Below are 20,889 nucleotides of genomic sequence, written 5' to 3'. Positions count from 1 at the left end.
TGTGGAGTGCAATAGCAAGAATACACAGAAGCAGGGCAGGGATAAGGTTAATAAACCTGTCAATGACTAAGTGTTCATGGAGTCCCAGAATTGGAATCCAATACACTCACCTACACGACGAGTTCTCAACAGTTCCTTGTAAAAAAGATTGAAGGAGGAAAAGGCAAGCTGCAGTGCTGTACCTGAAACTCTGTGAGAAGTTTCAAAGCCCTTGAATGTGTAGATATTTTTCTCTTGAAGTCAGTTGTAATCAATATTTTAGAAACATAGCCTAAGTAGTTAAAAGGCATCTGGGGCTTTACCTCAGGCCTTTAGTGTTCAACTACAGTGTCAGTTAAAATTTAGAGAGTTTAGTATCATGACTTAATATCATGAGGTCCATGACTTCTAGATTGTCCTGGATACACCTGTGCTATTTCATGCATGTTTATTTATAGTGAATTTAAGCAAAAATTCACTATAAATAAAGGTTTTCAAAAACCTTTAGGTTCAAAAGCATTTCATATTTCCAATATTATTTTTTTATTTGTTAGATCAGTTATCAAAATTTATTCTATATCTTTTAATTTAGTCATAACCTTTCCTTACAATCCAGTCATTGCAAATGCTTTTGTTAAAAATCTAATAAAATACTTACATGAGAAAATCCTGCTTCTTCCATGAAGAATTTTGAAACAGAAGAAGATACAATTTTCACATTGTAATTTATTTAACATTATGGCCAGAGATTTGTCATCATTACTTAAAGAATCTGAGGATTCTGGAGAAGATGTTGCTAATTCTCATTATAGTCCTGACTTCCAGTCCTCACACCAGGTGTACCAGGCTTTATCGCATGGCTTTCGCTACAGCAGTTCTTTGAGATTTTGGATTCCTCTTCATGTGTAATGGATCATCTTTTGAGCTTCATGGGCTTTAGAACAAAGAATTTTCTGTCTTAACACAAGTAAAAAGGAACTGAGCAGATTGTACCATCAGCACATCACTTCTTACTCATCTGTGCTTTGTCCCCATGAGTAAGTGCTCTGCCATAAAGCAGCATCTGTAGTAGGAAAGCTCAGACTGTGGGGATCCATCAAAGTCTCACTGATGGAGCTAACTGCAAGGAACTTAGGTACACACAAATCTACATACAAGCCTCTGGAATGAGATGACAGTTTGGGTGGCAGCTGATTTCCATTTTAGCTTGGGGTTCTGAGGTGTACGTAGATCTGAAATACTCAGTAACTGAGTAGAAGAAATTCTGGCTAATTTTGTTAGAATAACTTTAGAAGCTAATTTACATTCAAAATAAAATTTTATGCAATCGAATAAATATTCAGAAAGTAGTTAATGAATGTGGTCACAAAGGAAGAAAATGCACTGCATGCACAATTATGAGTACCTACTATATAGAAAGACAAAAGGGACAATAATGTGTTGGACTTGATGGGCCTAAAATTTGCATACTCATAGTTTCATGACTGCCCCTGTCAAGAAGTTTTCATGACAGTTGCACCAGAGATCCATAACAAAATATTTTTCAGGGATATATCAAAAATATATTGAGTTGAATATGTACTGATCCATCATGAACATTCTAGGAAGAAATGAAATTAAAGTCTTAATCAAAGCACACAACTCTCATTACTGCCAAAAAGAAAAGTTTTTGAGGAAGGCATGTAAAGATGAAAATGTTCTTTTCAGTAAACACAGTTTTGGTGATAAGTGTCTCAACATCTGTAAAACATGCTCACAGGGTATGTAAGTTGCTTGAGAAATATTTTTGGTGTGATAAGTGCATCTTCAGCCAGTGAACTCCTGTGAATATTAAAAAGGCTCTTTCAACTAAATCTCTATAAATACCAGACTCAATATTTACCCCATCTATGAATTCTTAGTGAGCTTGATTTAAACTACATTTATTCATTGCCAACACCTAACATTTTTCAATTTGCAGAACCTCAGCAAGGGCTTACACCACGCAGGAGAAAAAAAAAAGTTATTTAATTAATGCATATGGAAGGATCTGAATTTTTGAAATAATTACTTTTACTAAGCAGGGAATGCTATTAGCACTTCACATTTCAAAGTCATGAGGATTTATGTATAGAGTATAAAGAATGCCACTGGAGAAAAGTAATGGCAGCACACCTGAATTACTGAATCCTACCTTTAGTGGTTGTTGATTTCTTGTACAATTTCAAACAAGTTACTTGACCACTCTTGCTTTAGTGGTAGTTGAGGTGCTTGTGTGGCACTGGATATCTACATTTAAGAGGATTTCAGTTTCAACTTGTGTTTGTAGTATATTTGGCATTTCAAGGCGTGGAGCTGAAAGTTGCTAAAAAGACACAAATCACTGTTCTTGTTTCAAGTAATTCTCCTACAGTCAGTTAATATATTTATCATATTTTTTTTTCTTTTGCCTTTTTACCCCCACTCTGGGGTTCACAGGCACAGCACTAGTTGTCCAGTGGGACCATGTACATCTGCAGGATAATTACAACCTGGGGAGTTTCACTTTTCAGGCCACCCTTCTCAATGATGGGCGTATCATTTTCGGCTACAAAGAAGTAAGTTGGTCTGAGAATTGTCATTTAACTGGAAAAATTACTTTATATATGTCAGGAATTTCCCTACATTTTTGGGGGGAAGGGAAGATACTTGAAAGATCAGTTATATAAGATCATTTCATTATACTGCTTATAAGATCACTGTTTTGATGAAAATGATACATTATAGTTAAAGTGATGATCATAAAATTTACTTTAAAACATTAACATGAAACAAACGTACTAATCCTGGATTTTAAATGGGCTTTTTTGGATGCTCATGAGTGTTAGGTGTTAAGTAAATTCCTGAGGTTTTACTCAATTTCCCTTGGGTTTTGAAAGATGGGATCTAATTTTTTCAATTTGTTTACTCAATTTTGACCTGTTTCAAAACACTCTGGAATCAATAGTTGTTGTTAAAAGGTCACCTATTTCCTGCAGCTGTAGTTTTTTGGCAACTCACATATTTCTAAGTTCATATATTTGAAACAAGAAATAACTGGTTTGTATTGGTAGCTCTGAGGTTTTCCATCTGTTTGGTGATAAAATTGCTTGGATTGAGGCCATTTGGCTTGCCTTCATAGCACCAATAAGTTGTCTTAAATGGACTCTTGTCCATTCCCCAAATGTTTCAGAATTCCAATTGTTTTGGGAGTTGTTTTTTTTTTTTTGGGGGGGGGGGGTGTTTTGGTTTGGTTTTTTTGTAGGGTTTTTTTTTTTTGTTTGGGGGTTTTGTGGGTTTTTTTTTTTCTTCTTCCCTAGAGTGGCTAAGAGCTCTGGACACTATAGCCTAGTTGAATTTCAGTGCTTTTACCAAGACAGGTTGGAGCAGGTGATCCTTAAGGTTCCTTTTCAGTCTGGTATTCTATGATTCTCTGATTCATGTAAATAATAATCAGAAAGTAGACAAGCTTAAATCTCTAGGAACAAAATAATTTCTTCTTTTTTGTTTGTTTTTTGGTTTTGCTTGGTTTGGGGTCTTTGTTCTGTTTTGTTTTGTTATTTTAATCTGTTTGGCATGGAAACTGTGACTTTCTCTTCAAAATGCAACTCTCAGTTATCCTCCTTATGTTGAGAAACTAATCAGTGATACAACTGACCATCCAGACTTGGAGAAATCTCTTTTCTCTGTCTGCTATAAAACACTCGTGAGCATTCAGGCTTAATTTTCATGTCTATGTTGCAGCTGTGCACCTTTAATACAGCAGAAATAATAACACTCCTCTGCCTTTCATTAGAAAACTAGACAGAATCTGGGTTTTTCTACTAGCAGCAGTCATACCTTCACTTAAAACAGATGTCTTTGCAGCTTGGAAAAGGGTTCTGCAATATGTTCTTACTGGATCAGTATTGTAGAAACCAGAAACTTCTGATATGCCCATGTATATAGTTTTCCTTTTCTTATAAAAGACATGCTGATGCAAGGTCTGCTTGGGGTTTTTTTTTCTGAATGTTAGGTGCAGGTTACAGTCTTCATCTGTGACAATGCAGTTTATTTGCATTTCGAATCTGGCTTTATGTAAGCTTTACTCTGTTTAGGACAATGGAGCTCCATTGTACTTGATCAAAGGAGTGTACACTAAAAGCTTTGGTTATCTCCTGCTGTTGAAAACTTTTTAAAGAAAATCAAAAATTTCTAAAGACTTCAGAAAATTTCCTGCCTTCAAGACCTAGAGAGGTAGGGACAGATATTAGTTTTAAGATAAATTTGTCAAGAACTATATATATGCATTCTGACATGAAAATGGTGACATTTTCAGGAGACTTCTATTCCTTGTTATGAAATGCACTGACCTCTCTGTTACTGTCCAGCCCTGTGCAAAATGAATCTAATGTGGGTGATAGAAGTTGCTGCTCTAAACTGAAAGCATCTCATATAGATTTTGCACAAAAGAAAATGATGATGCAGTGTATCAGGTAGTAGAAAACATTCATTTAGGAAAACAGGAGTAAATGGGCCACTCCTTTGCCATTGGTTCCTAGAACTGCAGGGAAGTATGACATCTAATCCATGGATAAACAATTTCTGAGCTACAATGCACAGACTGCTTCCTCTCATTACTCTACTGGAAGCTTCCTTCAAAACCACATTGCTTTTGTGGGTGGGAGTTATTAATGTTTTCATTAATCTTGAGACAGAAAACTGGAATTTACAAATGGTATAATGTGCTTTTTGCTACTGCTGAGTCTTTGAACTCGTCCCCTCTCATAAGTTATTCCTGTCCTGAATGGAATTACCAAACATTACTTTAAAGCTATTACACATAACTAAGGAAAGAGATTTTTTTAAGGTGGTAACAGCAGTGTATTAATTATCTGTAAGCTATTGAAAAAGGATTTTTCTAAATATTTTAGAAAATTACAGCTAGTATATTCCATTAGAATTACTTGGAGAATGGGTTTTGAGGCTGAACTTTCCAGAAATCTACACTCTTTATTTGCAGCCTTTACTCCATTGCCACTACCTCAGCTTTTCACTTAAATGAGGAAAATTTTTAAAAATTGCCAGTCACTGATCAGACACAGGTTGTCTGAAAAGTACAAACATGTCACTTATCATTTTAAACTTGGTCCTAGTGTTTAGAAGCCTGGATAGGAATTTATTTACTTTCCAGTGCTGAATCCATTGTTTTCTGAGGATGTCCTTCTGTCTGGAGCCATTTCTCTTGCTGCTGAGTCGTGTTCTCAGGTGCCCCATTAACTCAAGTCATATTATTTGTGTAGGTGCTCACTAGCATGACTAAAAGTTGCACAAGATTTCTACTGTCTTTTAGGAGCTTCACAGTTCATCAGAAATGACAGGGATGTAGGGCAAATCTGAGAGGTCTCAATGGCATTGCCATTGAAAGTCTCCAAGCTGAGGCACCATGTAAGGAACACAAACAGGTTGCAGGTAGCTCCATCAAGCATCCCATAGGAGCTCTGTATTAGTGACACCAGGCATTTATCTGGAAAAATCTACCTTTAAAATAACTGTGATTATATATTTAAAGCAGATGCAACTAGGGTCTTTTATGTCTAATGCACATTAGGTAAATTTTACCTTTTATTTCTTATTCATTCAAACCATTTGAGAGTCCCATTTTCACATTCTTCCTGCTCCCAAATTAGGTTTGCTACCTCAAACCTGTTGGCCACCAAGACAGGAACCTGTCAAAGGTTTGCTGAATACCAAAGGAGCTGCTCTGCCCAATCTTCTGCATTCTGTTGTTTTACCCAATAGAAAGCAACCTGAAATTTACAATTTTTATCCAAAAAATAAAAAAAAAAATAGAAAAGGAGCAGAATCACCAGAAAAGACAAATATGGAGACATCAGAATATCTTTCAGAAGAGTTCATTGTTAAGAGAAAGAGCTGTATGGTCAAGTTTTCAAAATGTGAAAATAATTTTATACATAACAAGGTCCTATAGAAGGTAAAATATTTATTTCTTTAGCAATTTACTTTGTTTACAGTGCTTGCACCTTCCATTTTAAATATCACTTTGCTTACACCAACTCTTAGTATTCTGGCAAATGGTTGATATGTCAGGAATCATCAGCTGGCATGAAAATTTTACTGGTGTACTTCTACTACATATGAAATACATTACAGTGCAAACCAGCCACCGGAACACAGGAATAAAGAAAAATTTTGGCACAGATGTACTTTTTATGTATTAGTAGTGAATACTCATTTCTAATGTTCTAAATTTCCCCGAAGTTCAATTCTCAAGAGTTTCCTTCTTATTAAACAAAATAACTATTCTATATAGTTTTTTCCCATTAATGCTTAGAGCTAATGTTCCTTAGTGTAATATTTGGTTTCTTTTTTTGTCCATGATTAATACAGAACAAATTAGGCAAAGGTTCCATAGGCCTTGTTAATTGTTTAGGACATTTTTCTTAATATCATTGGAGAAGGCTTTCTTTGTTCATTGAAATAGTAATGATTTTCTATTTATGTAGTCATCAAGAAAACATTATTAAAGTTAAAATATTTGCTTGAAATTGCCTAATATGTGAGTTTAGAAAATAATTCTAAAAGAGGGTCTTAGTAGAATGAATTTCTATTTTAAAAAGGAGACAGAATTTAATGTAAATTATTAAGTGCTAGCATGTAAATCAAATTGATGCCCCTGCTAGGCATGAAGGAAAATACTCTCTTTCCAGTAACAAGATTTCAAACCTTGATATTGTTTCTTGAAAACTAAAAAAAATTTAAAAAATAAAAACCAACAAAAAAACCCCCAAACAAACAAACAAAAATACCACAAAAGACCAAACCAAAAAACCAAAGAAACTAAAAAAATCACATAATGTTAATGGCTATTCTGCCTGAATTATACATACTTGGCATTTCTTTGCCTCTTTTATTGTTATCAAAAATATGGACATGGAAATGATCTTTGATTTTTGAGGTGGTCAGTTTACACAAATTAAAACTCCTGATTTTCATGCAATTTAGCCTGTGGACTAATTAATTACTACTTAGGAAACTGGCAATGAAAACCCTATATAAGCACTATTATTGTGTTCCTAATTATTATTTTGCAGCATACTCTGGTTCTTATTTTTGACTCAGTTTTGAAGTGGGGCAGTAATTGCATCCTGCTTACCGCCTCCTTCAGAATAAGGTTAGAGGCCATGATTTTTATCCCTTTTTGAAGAATAAGATTCTGATATGACCTCACAGTTTAAAAAAATAAAATTTGAGAAGTCTGGTGAGAAATACTGTCTAGATTACAGATCCCAATGATACATAGAATTCAGCATAAATTCTAAATGCCCTTCTCCTTACTATTGAAGTATATAATCCAAAATGTAGATAATAATGACCTCTGTGCTAGTGTGGGAAGCTTATTCATAAACTGGTGACTTGTACAACACAAAAATCACATTGTCTGTGGTAGAACAAACAGATGGTTTAGAATTATTCTAGCTACAAGCCATTCTATGAAGGTAATGCAGTAAAATCTTTGCCAACCATTAGCAATCACTTGCATGTCCCTAGCTCTCTGCTCAACTATTTAACATGTCAGCCTGTTATGAAATATCTTAACAGCATTCAGGTGAGAAATCCAGAGCAGCAGCTCTCTGCTTGCTATCTATGTTGCTGTAATTTTTCCATAAGTTATTTTAATATTTGCTACGAGCTTTCTGTCAAAAGGGAATGGTGCCTAATCAGACAGCATATGGTAAAAGCTCGTTTTATCTTGACATCTCATGCTAAAGATTTCACCTGAAATATGGCGCTCAGTACACACATTACCAATTTCTTTTTCCACACCTTGAAAATTAATATATGTTTTTGTAAATACAGGTATAATGACACTGTAGCTTTTCAGGAGAATAAGAGTATTCCTTTTAAGAGGGTTGTGGATTGCCTCCTACTTTTACTTCATTTCTGACTGTATGATGGTTTCATACAGGCTGCCCTTCAGTTTGAAAAGCTGACTATGCTAATTATTTCTATTTTTTTTTTTGATCTTACAGAAGCTCTTGCTTCTAAGCCCTCTTTCTAAAATATGTATCCAAACATTTGGCTGCTGCTTCTGTTACACTGGACCCTACTACTTTCTTATTAGTTTTATAAAAGATTCTGAAAGTTCCTTGCTCTCAGTAGAATTCCCAGTACTAGAGTATTGATACCTGCAGAGATTTTGGCAAAATCATTTGTTACTTCTACTTCAAATTTTTCTGATTTATCCTGAAGTTTTTCTATATATTTTCTGTTTAACTTTGCTACTGCATCTTATTTTGGTACCACATATAACTGAGTCATTCATAATTTTATGGACTTCCAAGTTCTGAACTACATTGTAATGAAAATGAATTTATTTTAAAAAGCATACAAACAATCAAAATAAACAAAACCCCTCACTTGTGGTATTAGTACCTCAAGAACTCATCACTCCTTCCCAGAAACAAAAGAAAACCAAGCCAAACAAAAAACGAAATAGTTTACTAGTTTCATGATTTTTGGGGAAAAGATGCAAATTGTTCAGCAACTCAAAAACTCACAATAAACATGTGAAAAGGCACTAGACTAGGAAGAAAGAAAGGAAAGGAGTCTTATTTGAGAAGACCAGAGTGCATCTTCTCCTGATCTACGTTCACACAATACAACTGTGTGTAATCCTTTTCATGCATCACACGCAATTTATGCATTAAGACAACAATTCTGCCAGCATATTTTGTCACACGCACTAATTCCAATTCCAAATACACTTTGTGTCCTTTGTTCATCTGCTTTGTTTCCTCTCTAACTCTGAAGAGGAAGTCCCTGCATCCTCCTCATCAGTGCTTTTTCTAACTTAATTTTCAGTAAGTTGTCTGGAGTATCCTCCTCAAAATCCTTTAAGACAGTTTCTCTGATAGTTAATGTAAGCTTTTCTTCCCGATATTCTGAGACTATGCATAATTCCCTTATTTTGTTTAAGCTTTCATGCTGCAGAAAATTTATAGACTTATTTCTGAACTTAATGAGTCTTATATTTTGTTTAAAATATGGCTTTTGTCCTTCATCTGTCATAGTTTCCAGTAACTGCATCAGGGCTCAGCTGATATAAGCCAAATTTAAGCTGAGGTATTGTTAGCAGTATTTCCAAGCCAGTTCTCTTTTTCCTGTGATTTCGACAACATGTGACAATCCTTTCTTTATACCACACCAGATCTTGTTTGTAAGAACCCCTAAAAAACAGTCACTAAATAAAGTAAAAGGAATGGAAATTTATGACAATGTTTAATTCACCAGAACTTGCTTACCAGTGTAATTGGGAAAAAAAACAAAACTAAAAGGTATTTCGGGAACAAGAAGAGAACTACTGATGCTTAACTCAAAAGGCCAGAAATCATGCTATTAATTGTCACATAGACAGAACTGAATCCTCAGCCACTGGATGAATAACCAGGTTCTTACTTCAGCACTTTTCTGCCATGTGAAACCTACTGGCCAGCTGTATATTTTTTGTAGTTTCACACAAGTAAAGCCAGAGCAAGTTATCGGGTTAGCTAAATGAATATCTTGTATCTCAGTTTCTTACACTTGATCCAGTTCAATCTGACTTCAGCTTAGAAATTTCTGGTTAACTGTAGGTCAGCTTTGAAAAATAAGATATCCAAATACAAGATATCTGCAAGCAGCACCTGACAGAAAGTCGTAACTGTTCATAGAAAGCTGCCTTAAAGCTGGCTTATTCTGCTCCTAAGGTACCTGCCTGAACTTTCCAACTTGTGGTTATATCTTTCTGTGCTAGAATAAAAGACTCTTTAGCTCCTGAGTAATTTCTGTGTGTTGTGGTACTTGTTTGTGGTAATCTAACCAGCTTTTCAGTATTTCACCCAGAAGTCAAATGGATAGAACACTTTAACACTTCTGTCAATGGTATTTGAGAGCTGCAGAAGTTTGCAAAATGTTTTTATGACACTTTTAATCTTCCTTCTCTTAATTTTTGGCATCTTTTTGAGAAATATATCCTCTCAAATTCTGTGTAATGTTTCATCTATGATCTAATTTTCAGGTGCAAGTAAAATGATTGTCCCACATCTAGGCTGTATTTTACTGTATTTTACTGTTTGTGTAACCAAATACCATTCCAATTAAGTTTTCTTACTGAGATGTCCCCTCTGACTGCTGGAGTTGTTCATCCGCTACAATACTGAGATTCCTTCCAGAAATGCTGCTTTCTACACCATGGTCCCCAAACTCTACCTAGCACTCTTTTTTTGTCTGTATTATGTCTTTGCATTTTTTTGCAATGTCTAGCCTTGCTAATTGATCCAGGCATTTCATTATTTTTACGTTGCTAGTGCCATCTGGAGAACTGGTAGGCAGTAAATTTATGATTCCTTCTCAGTCTTGGATAGAATTTTTGAATGCTGTAAAGACACACTCTCAGTCTGAGCTGCTCCTTTAGTGATGGCTGCTTTTTGTGATCAATCTAGTTACTATATTAATATTGCAGAAATGCTACATGTCACTAAATCAAACATCTTTAAAAATTTCAGTCTTATCATATCTATACAAGTATCAGCCAAAGCTGCAGTCTTGTCCCAGTAATGGAATCAAACCTGACATTTGTTTTCATGCAACCATGTTACCCAGTGTTAATAGCTCTGTATGGTAAAGCTGGAATGGTCTATGACCATCTACAAATTTTTATTTCTTCCTCTAGATATTGGCAATTGAGCATCTGGAATTTTCCATGTTTACCACAACACTGTTTTCCTGCTATTCAAGAACATATTAAATATGGTCATCATTCTGTCAGAGCTCTTTACAGATAACAATTCACACTTTTCAGTGCAAGTTAACTGAGCCATAAGTTTTAAAATGCTCATTCTAAGCTTAACTTTCACAGTTTTTGTGTTCAACAGTAGACAGAGGTGTTGCCTCCTCATCCTTGAATGTACTAGCACATCATCCCACTTTTTCTTCAGTTGAGGGAAATAAATTACTGGAAATTACTACCCTTTTCTGCTTTGTCACTGAACCCTACCTCTAAGGGTTCATGTGAAAACAATGCAAAAAAAAAGAGAGATAAAATACAAATTAAAACCAGTAATTTCTAGCTTCAAAAGATCTTGATTCTATTGTGCTATGCTGTATAAAATATTTATTTAGGATTTTTTAGTTATATTAGTTTAGTGTTCATTTTGGCAATGCTTTGTATTTTTAGTCTTTTGTTCTAGTTCAATATTTCAGTAATATCTTCCTGTTTTGTCTTTTAGATTCCTGTCGCTGTGACACAGATAAGTTCAACCAACCACCCAGTGAAAGTGGGACTTTCAGATGCATTTGTGGTCGTGCACAGGATCCAGCAAATTCCCAGTATGTAGAATTATAGTGGTGCTAATGGTTTGGAGGCTGAGAAATTAGTATAAGCTGATTTGATCAAGGATGATTAGCTGCACAACAAATCACATAGCTAATTTCAGCTTGTTAATTCAAGTGTAATTTTATTTGCTTGATAATTCCCAATATGGTTTTTCCTGTCATTGTTTCGTTTTAGATGATAAATTAAGTAAATAAAATTAAATGGCCAGTCAAATAATGTCAAATTAAACTCTCAACTGGCTCAATTTGATTTTCTATAAGATACTTTATCTGGAACATGCTTTCATATCCATAGTAAAGAAGAAGCAATCTGTTCAGAAAAACTGTCTGTATCCAAAAATATCCAGGCTGGAAGCTCTTGATACTTTATTCTCTGCTTCAAATTCATGTACACATTTTAGTGAGAGGAAAGGAGAGGAGATGTAGTTATTAAATAACATCTCGAGCTCACATAGTCATGGCATCAGTATTGTCTGGCTTTAGTTAAACTTTTTATGGTTTCACTGAAAACAAATAGTAGGAAATCAAGTGTGACTTTCTCAATGCTTTAATGTACTGTGTTCAGAGCCCTTTGAGGTTGTTTAGCCATTAAAGAACATGTTCACTCTTCAAGTGTAGTGGGATTATTTACATATTTGGAGAAAATTTACTAAGATCAGTTTTTGGTGAAGCCCTAATGGCAGGTTGTAGATGGAAGGAGCTGTGCTTGAACCAGCCTCCTAGGTCTGAGCCCAGGTATGTTCTACTAAAATGAACTCTGGCACACCTGTGGGGCTCACAGGGACTGACCTGATCCAGCCCAGCTTTAAGACAGACAACAGATGGGGCTGACATTAAAAAAGCAAGTGCTATTGGCCTCTCAGCTCACCCTATCTCCTCATCACATATAAAACAGTCTTTAACATGTATCTTACATGTCCTGTCATGGGGAACATGGAAAACTTCAGTACTACTTGTTACTTGTGAGCTCAGAGTAGTGTGAAGAACGTTAGTGTGCTAAGATTTCACTTAAGAGACAATAAATTTGTTTCTGAAGTATGATAGGTAGTTGTGATGTGTCTGTGTTTGCATGGATTGGTTTTGAGTGTTTAAGAACAAATGAAACTAGGTAAAAATATCAGTAACGTGAGTGATATTTGCAATCAAATTATCTGAATATTTCTGAATCTTCAGCTTGTAAGGTCTCCAAATATGGATTCAGGGGGAAATTAGGTTGATTGCCTTATGCAAATAGTTTATGACAGTAGTCACAGAGAAATTCTGTCCAAGAGATGCAACAGGGTATCTTTTGACATCAGGCCTCCAGAATCAAATAACACTATAGGATTTGAATTAGATTTGCATTTTTTGTATGGAAAATATATGGTAGATGTAAGTTTTTATTCAAGTCTGAATGTTTCTTTTTGTAAAAATATTTCAGACAAGCACCTTATTTTAATACCACTAAATAATACTGATTTTGATGAATGCAGAGTTACTTACTAGTCTTCTGGTTTTAGCATATCTATATTTGTTTTTTCTCATGACACTTTCTGCTAACAGAAGGGAGACTGTAATGTGGGTAAGGAGTACAAAATGTGCCACTGCTACAGAAGCTTTGAGAGCATTATTAATGTATTGCTGTTTACAATGCATTGCTTTTGTCCCTAACTACTACTTCTGTGGATGGTGGTAATTCATGATTATTTTTGCTAGATTGCAGCTTACTCTAGAGCTAATATTAATCAAGGGAACCATCACATCACTGTAGATTTTCCTGAAGCTGAACTGTGTGCTCAATGCAATAGGTTTATATTGATGTATACAGGCAATATAATAGCACCTTGACAGAACAGGTAAATAATGTCGGCCCACAGAAAGCCAGTATCAGATGCTCTTAAAATATGCATGTTCTGGAATTCTTGGTTTTCAGAGGTATTAAATCAAGTATGGCTCTAGTCAATTACTAGAAAAGTGATAGGATAGAATTATTATTTTACTTTATTTGTTGGCTTCTTAAGACAGTGGAAGAACATAAACTGTTGTTTGTCCCAAAAGAAGGCAAAGAAGTATAACTACTAGTTCTACATTACCACTTTATCAAAGATTTTTCCATCTAAGTAACCCAGCCTCCCTTTATGTTCATGGCCAATTATTAAAAAAGAAAAAAAGCCAGAAAACATCCCCCTCAAATAATACAAAAAAACCACCCCAAAACTCTGCTGCTTCATGTTTGAGCTCTGTCAGTTCATTTTTGTATATATTGTGCATTTGAAAAGGAAAGAGACATTAAGTGTAACACAAGCATATTTGAATAAATATATCCTCTCAAATTTTAAAAATGGTGAACGTTTTTGGTGCCTTTTGTATGCTAGGTATTCTAAAATTTCAGTGTAGCAGACCTAGTTTATAAAAGTAATTTCAGAAGGTTTAGAGCTAACTATTTATCAAATTGTTGTCAGATGTACTGTCCAAAAGATTGGTAATAACTTTTTCATGCTTCTGAAAGGTGAGTTCAAAAGCCAGGAAAACCTATTTCATTCTGAGGAGAGAAAAACATGCTTTTTGATCAGCCATTTCATTTCAAAAGTGCATTTTAATGAGTGCTGAAAAGTATCTTCTTGAAGAGCCAAGAGCTAAAAGGAATGATTTTCTGAACTTTTATAAGTGGAGGGACTTGAGAATATCATACCTATTTTTATTAATAGATTTCTTCATATAAAGACTTTGCAGTAATACCCCTTTTATCTGCCCCTAAAAGCAGGCAGGGACTTACATTTGTTCACCTTATCTTTTAAGAGTTAGAGCATGGAGATGGGAGATTTTTGGCAGGTGGCTTTATGCCTGTTTTTTGTTTGATATATTTCCTTGATCTGCTACTTCTTCTTGCTTATAGACTATGTCTTTATTTTCTACTTATAGTTATATTATTGCATATTAGCCACTATTTTATGTTTTATATCCAGATATAGATATATCTGTATATACTCTGGAGGTTTTTTGGAATGAATGGTAATGTGCTAAGGGAGGTAAATTTCTGATCAACACCGAAGTTAACTTGATAATTCTGAGATTTATATGACAAGAAAAATGGCAAACCAAGTCCTTTGATTAATTTCAGAGGGAAAGTTTTAGCTCTTTCCAGGTAATTCAAATGAAGTTCCAGGCTCTAGTAGAGCTCTGCTTCTGATGTGTAAGTTAGAGTGACTATCCTGATTCTTCTTCAGACAGGTTGAACACTTGCACTCTAATTATTTTTCCTTTTGTAACAAACACAGTGAGAAGGTTTCATGGATGTCTTCCAGCTAGAAACACAATTGGTGATGACAAAGTTGGGAGCTTTACATATTCCTCCAGCAAGTGTTTTTTAAACACCTTCACTGCTTCAGGACCTTTGTTCCTTGTCCACCTTCTCCAGCTATTTCCTTTCATTTCTTGTTTATTTCTCTGCCATCCTTATTACTCTCTTCTTGGTCCTTCTTTCCCTTGCCTGTGGTGTCCTTTGCTCTCCCTTCTGCAGACTCCCAAGAGCTCTCTTTAACTTCATAACCATCTTTCTTCCCCTCTGTTTTCCTCTCCTTCAGGGTTACTGTATTTCTCTCCTTTGTTTCCTTGCTCTTCCCTATTGTCTTTCAGTTAGCTTTTTGTTGTGCAAGAAGAAATGAAAAAGCACTTCCTACAACTCACTTTTGTATTTTAGCAATAAAAACCCCACCAGAGAACCTTCTCATATTGTGTTTTCCACAAAACCATGAAATACACTGGCAAAATGAGAGAGTGCCAGATTCAGGGGATCTACACAGTGAATTACCAGTCTTGCACTAAGAGATAATGGGTAGTGGGTTTTTCTCCACAATGAGGCATACTTCTCTGTGGTTTTGGCCTCTACTGTACTAGATGCAGCTCTTTTAGGAAATCTGTGCCTTGACAACTTAACATTTAATCACACTGAAATTATTCAACAGCACTGTGTACAGAAATGAAATTGTAGCTGAGCTATATGTTAGTAATATTCCAGTTTCAGTGCAATTAGTGTCACTCAATATGTAATGTAACTCAGGCATATAATTAAGTGACAACTCTTCATGCTGTAAATGTTTGATCAAGATGTCTCACCACTTTGTTTACAGCAGTGAAGTCCCTGAAAGAACCTCAGGATTACCTTCCTGAAGGGTAAAAGACCACTGGCCATTTATGCTCTGAATATCTATTATATAAAGGTGAAGCACCTCTTGGGAAATCACAAAGTCTAATTTCCTGCTGCCTTACTGGCAGTGTTATCTTTTACCTCTGTGCAAAATGGGCCACAAAGTTATCACTCTAAAATCATAGTTTTTATTCTTCTTTACACTGGTGTAACTAATGCCACAGAGCCAGCTACTGCAGCCCTGCATGTTTGTCTGCTGGTCCAAAAGGGCTTATCCAGGCAATTGGGTTCCTTGCACTAGATGTCTGATTCAGGAGCAAGCTGTTGATCTTTGGTAGCATGAAAATACTCCCAGGACTGGCGCAAGTTGATCAAAGTTTAAGATATTCTCATAACCAGCCACAGACTGATCTCAGAGTGAGGCACTTTGGTGCATGTTGGGATTAGGGAATAATAAAGCAAGTTTTTCACACTGAGATCCCGTACTAGGAGCTCCTTAGCTGGCAATAGGTACTGGGGAAGGACATAGAGAGTTTCAAAATAAATCATGTGTGGTAGGCACAGAGCACTGGGACAGTACAACTCTTACTTAGTACATTGTTCATAAAGATGTTTTCAGAGCATACTTCACTGGTTTGCTTTTCACAGGTTATGTATCTTTGAGGTGCACCTCCCAGGTTTAAAAGGAATTTTTTAGTAATTTTTAAGAGAATGATAAAATTAATACAATTAGGAAATCTGAATTTTTATCTAGATTTAGATGTGTATTATATTCAGTGGAGCAATTGTGGAGGTGTTTCAATTGCAAGCACTGGTGTTTGGTTCCACTGTCAGTGCCTCAATAATTAATTCGTTAATATTGATAATTTTAGCAATATAAAGCTGTTAAAGAACAGATGCTTTGACATTCTGATTCCTTTACCTTTTGTGGTGACAGCAATCAGATATACCAGGTTGACAGGTTTTATTCAGCCAGTGATGTTAAATAAGGTCCCTGTCAAGCAGTCAGTGGCTATATAGCACAGCAGCTGTGCCCCTCCCTTCTCTATGCCTTGTATTTTCCTCAAATTGCTTTCAGCTTTTTGGATATGTTTCACAAATTGTTTACTTCAAATTGACTTCTGCATAATCAAATGAACCCTCTTACCATTTGTGTTTTCTCTATCAGCCAGCAAGACTTAAAAGTGAAAGTATGGCTGTGTGAATACTTATGGCCTTATTTAGCAGTTATTTCTGGGTATATGGCCAATCCAAATTCCCTAGAAATCCTTCCCTGACAAAGGTCTTTGTGTGACCATATAATTTAAAAAATCAGAATGGCTTCTCCAGTATTTCCACATTTCACTATATTGCAGGTTTTAGCTGAGGAATGGTGTATGAGGAAAGGATTATGTAATGGAAAAAAGAGATTATGCATCCCTCAGACACATATTTAGAATGGTTTCTTATGAAATACTGACCCTTCAGACATGTTAAGAAATCATTGGTGCTCTCCTGGCACTGCTCTCTCTCCAGAATACCCTCTCAATCGAGTACATTTAGTCAACTCTTGCAGTTCTGATTCATAGAATACTTATATTCCATTATTTAGTTTAATACTACTGTGATAAAACCAAATAAAATTATTTTGTCACAGCAGAATCCTGCACATTTATAATTTGCCAATCCATTGAAAGGATTCTTTCCAATGGCCTTCTGACCCCATGTTATCTCTCTCAGTCAGTGTGGAATGTGTTCTTACCTCAAGTAGCTGGTGTTTTCTTCAGGTTTTTCTGCTGGGACTGTACCCTTGGCCTGTGTCCAAAGAAAGCACAAGTACATGCCATGAAAACAAACCAAAAAACCTTCTGAACCATACTGTAAATCAAACCAAGCATAAAAAAATATAGTTCCTAATTAGAAAATATATTGAAAGTTTTACCTTTTAGTTAAAAAATGTGTTTGAGAAACCCAGACTTGTAGAAATGTAAAATATTTTCATGACTAGCAGAAGAATATACACGTATTTTCTGAAATTCAGAACCAGGAATGGTACTTCAGAAGGATACAAAAGTCCTTTTCTTTTCCTCCCTTCCCTGCTATACCTGATATAACATTTCTTCATAGCAAAATACCTGCACATGATGCTTAAATATTAATTTATTTATAATATTTATGTTACTACATCAAATTATTGCACTAGTTCTTGTCATGTTAAGGTCTGTACTGAGGTATGCATGGGCTCATAAGCTCCTTGTGATTCTGTACTAGTATGTTTTTGTTAAAGAGCTAAATAGACAGCAATAGACAAAGAACAAATTCCACCTGAGTGGAATGCAACATCTGTCCTGGGTTGAAGCAGGAGTGTGTGAAGAGGTTATGGGAAAGGCATGAGGAAAGAGTATTAATTTTTCTGTTTATCCTGTTGAGTTTAGGATTTTTTAATCAATTCTGTTAAGGGAAACTAGCTCACAATTGAGAATAAAGAGAGAAAAGTGCATTTTGAGGATCTAAGCATGGCATGTTTAAGTCATACTTTCAAAATAATCTAGGCCTGCATGTTTTTCCAGCCTGGTCAGGCAGATAAATTTGAGTGCTCACGTTTCCAACCACCCGTCTGCAAGTATATAGAAAGATGTTAGAAGGTGACTATACAAATTCCTTTCTGTGCTTAAGTTTCTTACACTAGATGGAATATGCAAACTCACCACCTGTGGTTGACACAGTCATCTTTCTGAAGAAAAAGTTAAAATTTGTGTCTGAAAGGCAGTGGGATTTAATGAAATCAACAGCCATGCTGAAATATGCATAGTTAGATTTATACATGTATATTAAAACACAATTCTCTTAAAAGTAGTCTTTTTCAGAAATTTCATGCACTGAGGTAAAAGTCCCCTTGCCTTGAATCTCTGATTCTTACTGAGTCTTTGGAAAGCCAGAAGCTCCTTATTTCTTGTAAGCCCTGTAACGAGCCTGTTCAGAAAGGTTCAGCATTAACAGGATTATGGTATACTATTCTGTACCATGAAGTGCAGTTCAAATAAAGTGTGTCAACACCTAGCATTTTAATTTAGGGGTTTGTTTGGTTTTTGTTTATTTGGGGGGGTTGTTTGGTTTTGTTTGTTTGTGGGTGTTTTTGTTAGTTTGGTTTGGTTTGGTTTGGTTTGGTTTGGTTTGGTTTGGTTGGGTTTGGTTTGGTTTGGTTTTGATGGAATGTTAAAGATTTCTGTGGAAACAAATCACAGCTTTCATCATTGGCAGGAGCTCATTTCAAAGACCTTTTATGATGAATCTGATTGGGCTTTCAGAAGACTGACCATCCTGTGAGCATAAACCCCTTGCAGCTGGCAAGAGATTTTTCCTACCCCAGCACACAATTAGCTTGGTTTTGAAAACTCTTTCTGCCCAGTGGGTCTGAAGGACACGGCTGAGGCATTTATTGGGTTGGCTCCTGCCCATACCTGTCATTTAACTAGGCAGAATGACTTTGTAGGTAACACATAAAACAGTTCAATTATAGGTTCATTTCATACCGAAGGAGAATTCTGCAGAGCTTCAAATAAATTGTAAGAAGTGGTTGGCAATGGTGCTGATTTGGAGCTCAATAGAAATATTATTGTCTGAAAGCAAGAGACTGCCTACTTGTCCTGGAGAGCTGATGAGGTAAGAAAGGGCAGAAAAGCTGCTTCCTCAAGCAGCAAAACAGGTGTGTCCTAATCCATACAGGACTTGCGACGTGGAAGACCTCCAAAGACTGAGTTTGTGACTGTCTGCAAGTCCCTTTTCTTTTGTCACATGTGGACTCAGACTGGTCACTGGCACGGGTAACCTGTTAGTCCTTTGTATGGAACCCTGAATTCATCTCTGGAATGATTGCAGAGGGTTAGTGCTTGTATTTAGCTCTGATTTCAGTTAGTTTAGCAGACCTTCAAAAAGAACATAAATATGAAACCAGCACACCAGAAAATTGTCAGTTTTGTGTCAGATTGGTGTTATAGATTTTACTTTTAATTTTCAAATATACAAGTCCGCCACTCTATATTGCAACTCTATGTATAAAATCTGTAATTTTCAGAATGCATTATAAGATATTGTTCTGGGAAGTAGTGTGTGATTTTTTTGATGTCTATCTTGTGCTTGGGTCTTACAGTTGCTTGTGAGTTCAAAGCCCTTAAAAACAGTACATTGACTATATTGAATTTCTGCTTTGAGAAACTCGGGTACAGTCAGCCTGTGTAAAGGTTATACATAAGAGCTGTTTAGGAAGATTGTCTTTTTTAATATGTTATAATATGAAAATATATTCTAGTAGACTTAGATGTGAGCCATCTTGTAGCTAACAAATTTGATTAAGCAATGAAATCAGTTTTGTTTCCACATCTTGGCAAGAACTGACAAAGTGAGCATATAAAGCATTTCTCTCAAGTCTGTAAGATGAGACAAATGTCTTAGGAAAGCAAGCATTTGAAATACACCCTAAAATGTCTGACAGTATGCTCTAAACGTTCTGCCTGAATTGATGACTAAGATGCTTGAAAGCATACTCAGCATTTTCATAATTCTTTGCCAGGAGAAGTACCTCTTCTGTCACCTCTGAGGGTTTCTCCACTGAAAAATTCTGTATCCATTCTTACATGTTATTCTGTGATATTCAAAGTTGAAAATATATGCTTGGGAAAAATCTTTGCCACATGTGCACCTAAGGAACAGTGTGCATTCCTTACGTCTACTATTTTTCATAATCTAAATACTGCAAAATAAGAAAATATGATATCTTGTTTTTCTTTCCTGTTAGATGTCCGCAGAAGAACAATTTATGAATACCACAGGGTGGAGCTACAGATGTCAAAGATTACCAATCTCTCTGCTGTCGAAATGATACCTCTTCCAAGTAAGTAAAACATTACATAAGCAGGAGCCAGATCTAGAAAGCATCTATCTCCCTCTCCCTCCCAGCAACACAATTTCAAATATTTTGTTTTATCTGTGGACTTGGAATCATAAACAGATTCATTTATCCTCTCCTAGATTCCCATATGGATGATGCATTTTCCAGTTCATCCTCATGTATCTCAGTTTATAGGTATATATCTCCCAGTAGGTTTCAATTGAGATTTCTGCCAAATCATTTTTTCAGAAGAATGATTATATTGCCTTTAAATGCATTTCTCAAGAAAAAAAAGAGAACAGTTTTCATGTTTGCAATGCAAACATGAATTCTTCTGTGTACTGTGCAGCATATCACAAAGGCATATCCCCAAACAAATGGCCCCAAGTATTTTGCAGTTCATCTGGCTCTTTTTTCCAAGGTTGCTTAGAAATCTCAGCATTTAAAATGGCAGCATTTAAAATGTACTACTGCAAAAAGAGTAGAAACATCTATTTTTCTTTTTTTTTAATCCAGTTATAGTTCTTGCACATTTTTCTCTCAG

At 35.6% G+C, this 20,889-nt stretch overlaps 1 protein-coding gene across 1 annotated transcript in view; it reads left to right on the top strand.

Annotated features, from left to right (window-relative positions):
- Positions 1–20,889, top strand: part of PLXDC2 (plexin domain containing 2) — a 243,599-nt gene that overhangs the window by 174,647 nt on the left and 48,063 nt on the right. The window contains exons 6-8 of the mRNA XM_062494449.1: positions 2,437–2,555; positions 11,247–11,346; positions 20,253–20,348. Of these exons, the coding sequence (XP_062350433.1) occupies positions 2,437–2,555; positions 11,247–11,346; positions 20,253–20,348 (315 nt within the window). The remainder of the gene's footprint in view (positions 1–2,436; positions 2,556–11,246; positions 11,347–20,252; positions 20,349–20,889) is intronic.

The sequence above is a fragment of the Cinclus cinclus genome, chromosome 1 (genome assembly GCF_963662255.1).
Source record: "Cinclus cinclus chromosome 1, bCinCin1.1, whole genome shotgun sequence".
Lineage (NCBI taxonomy): Eukaryota > Metazoa > Chordata > Aves > Passeriformes > Cinclidae > Cinclus > Cinclus cinclus.
Note: the sequence above shows the minus strand (reverse complement) of the source record. Positions and strands in the feature narration are given on the sequence as shown.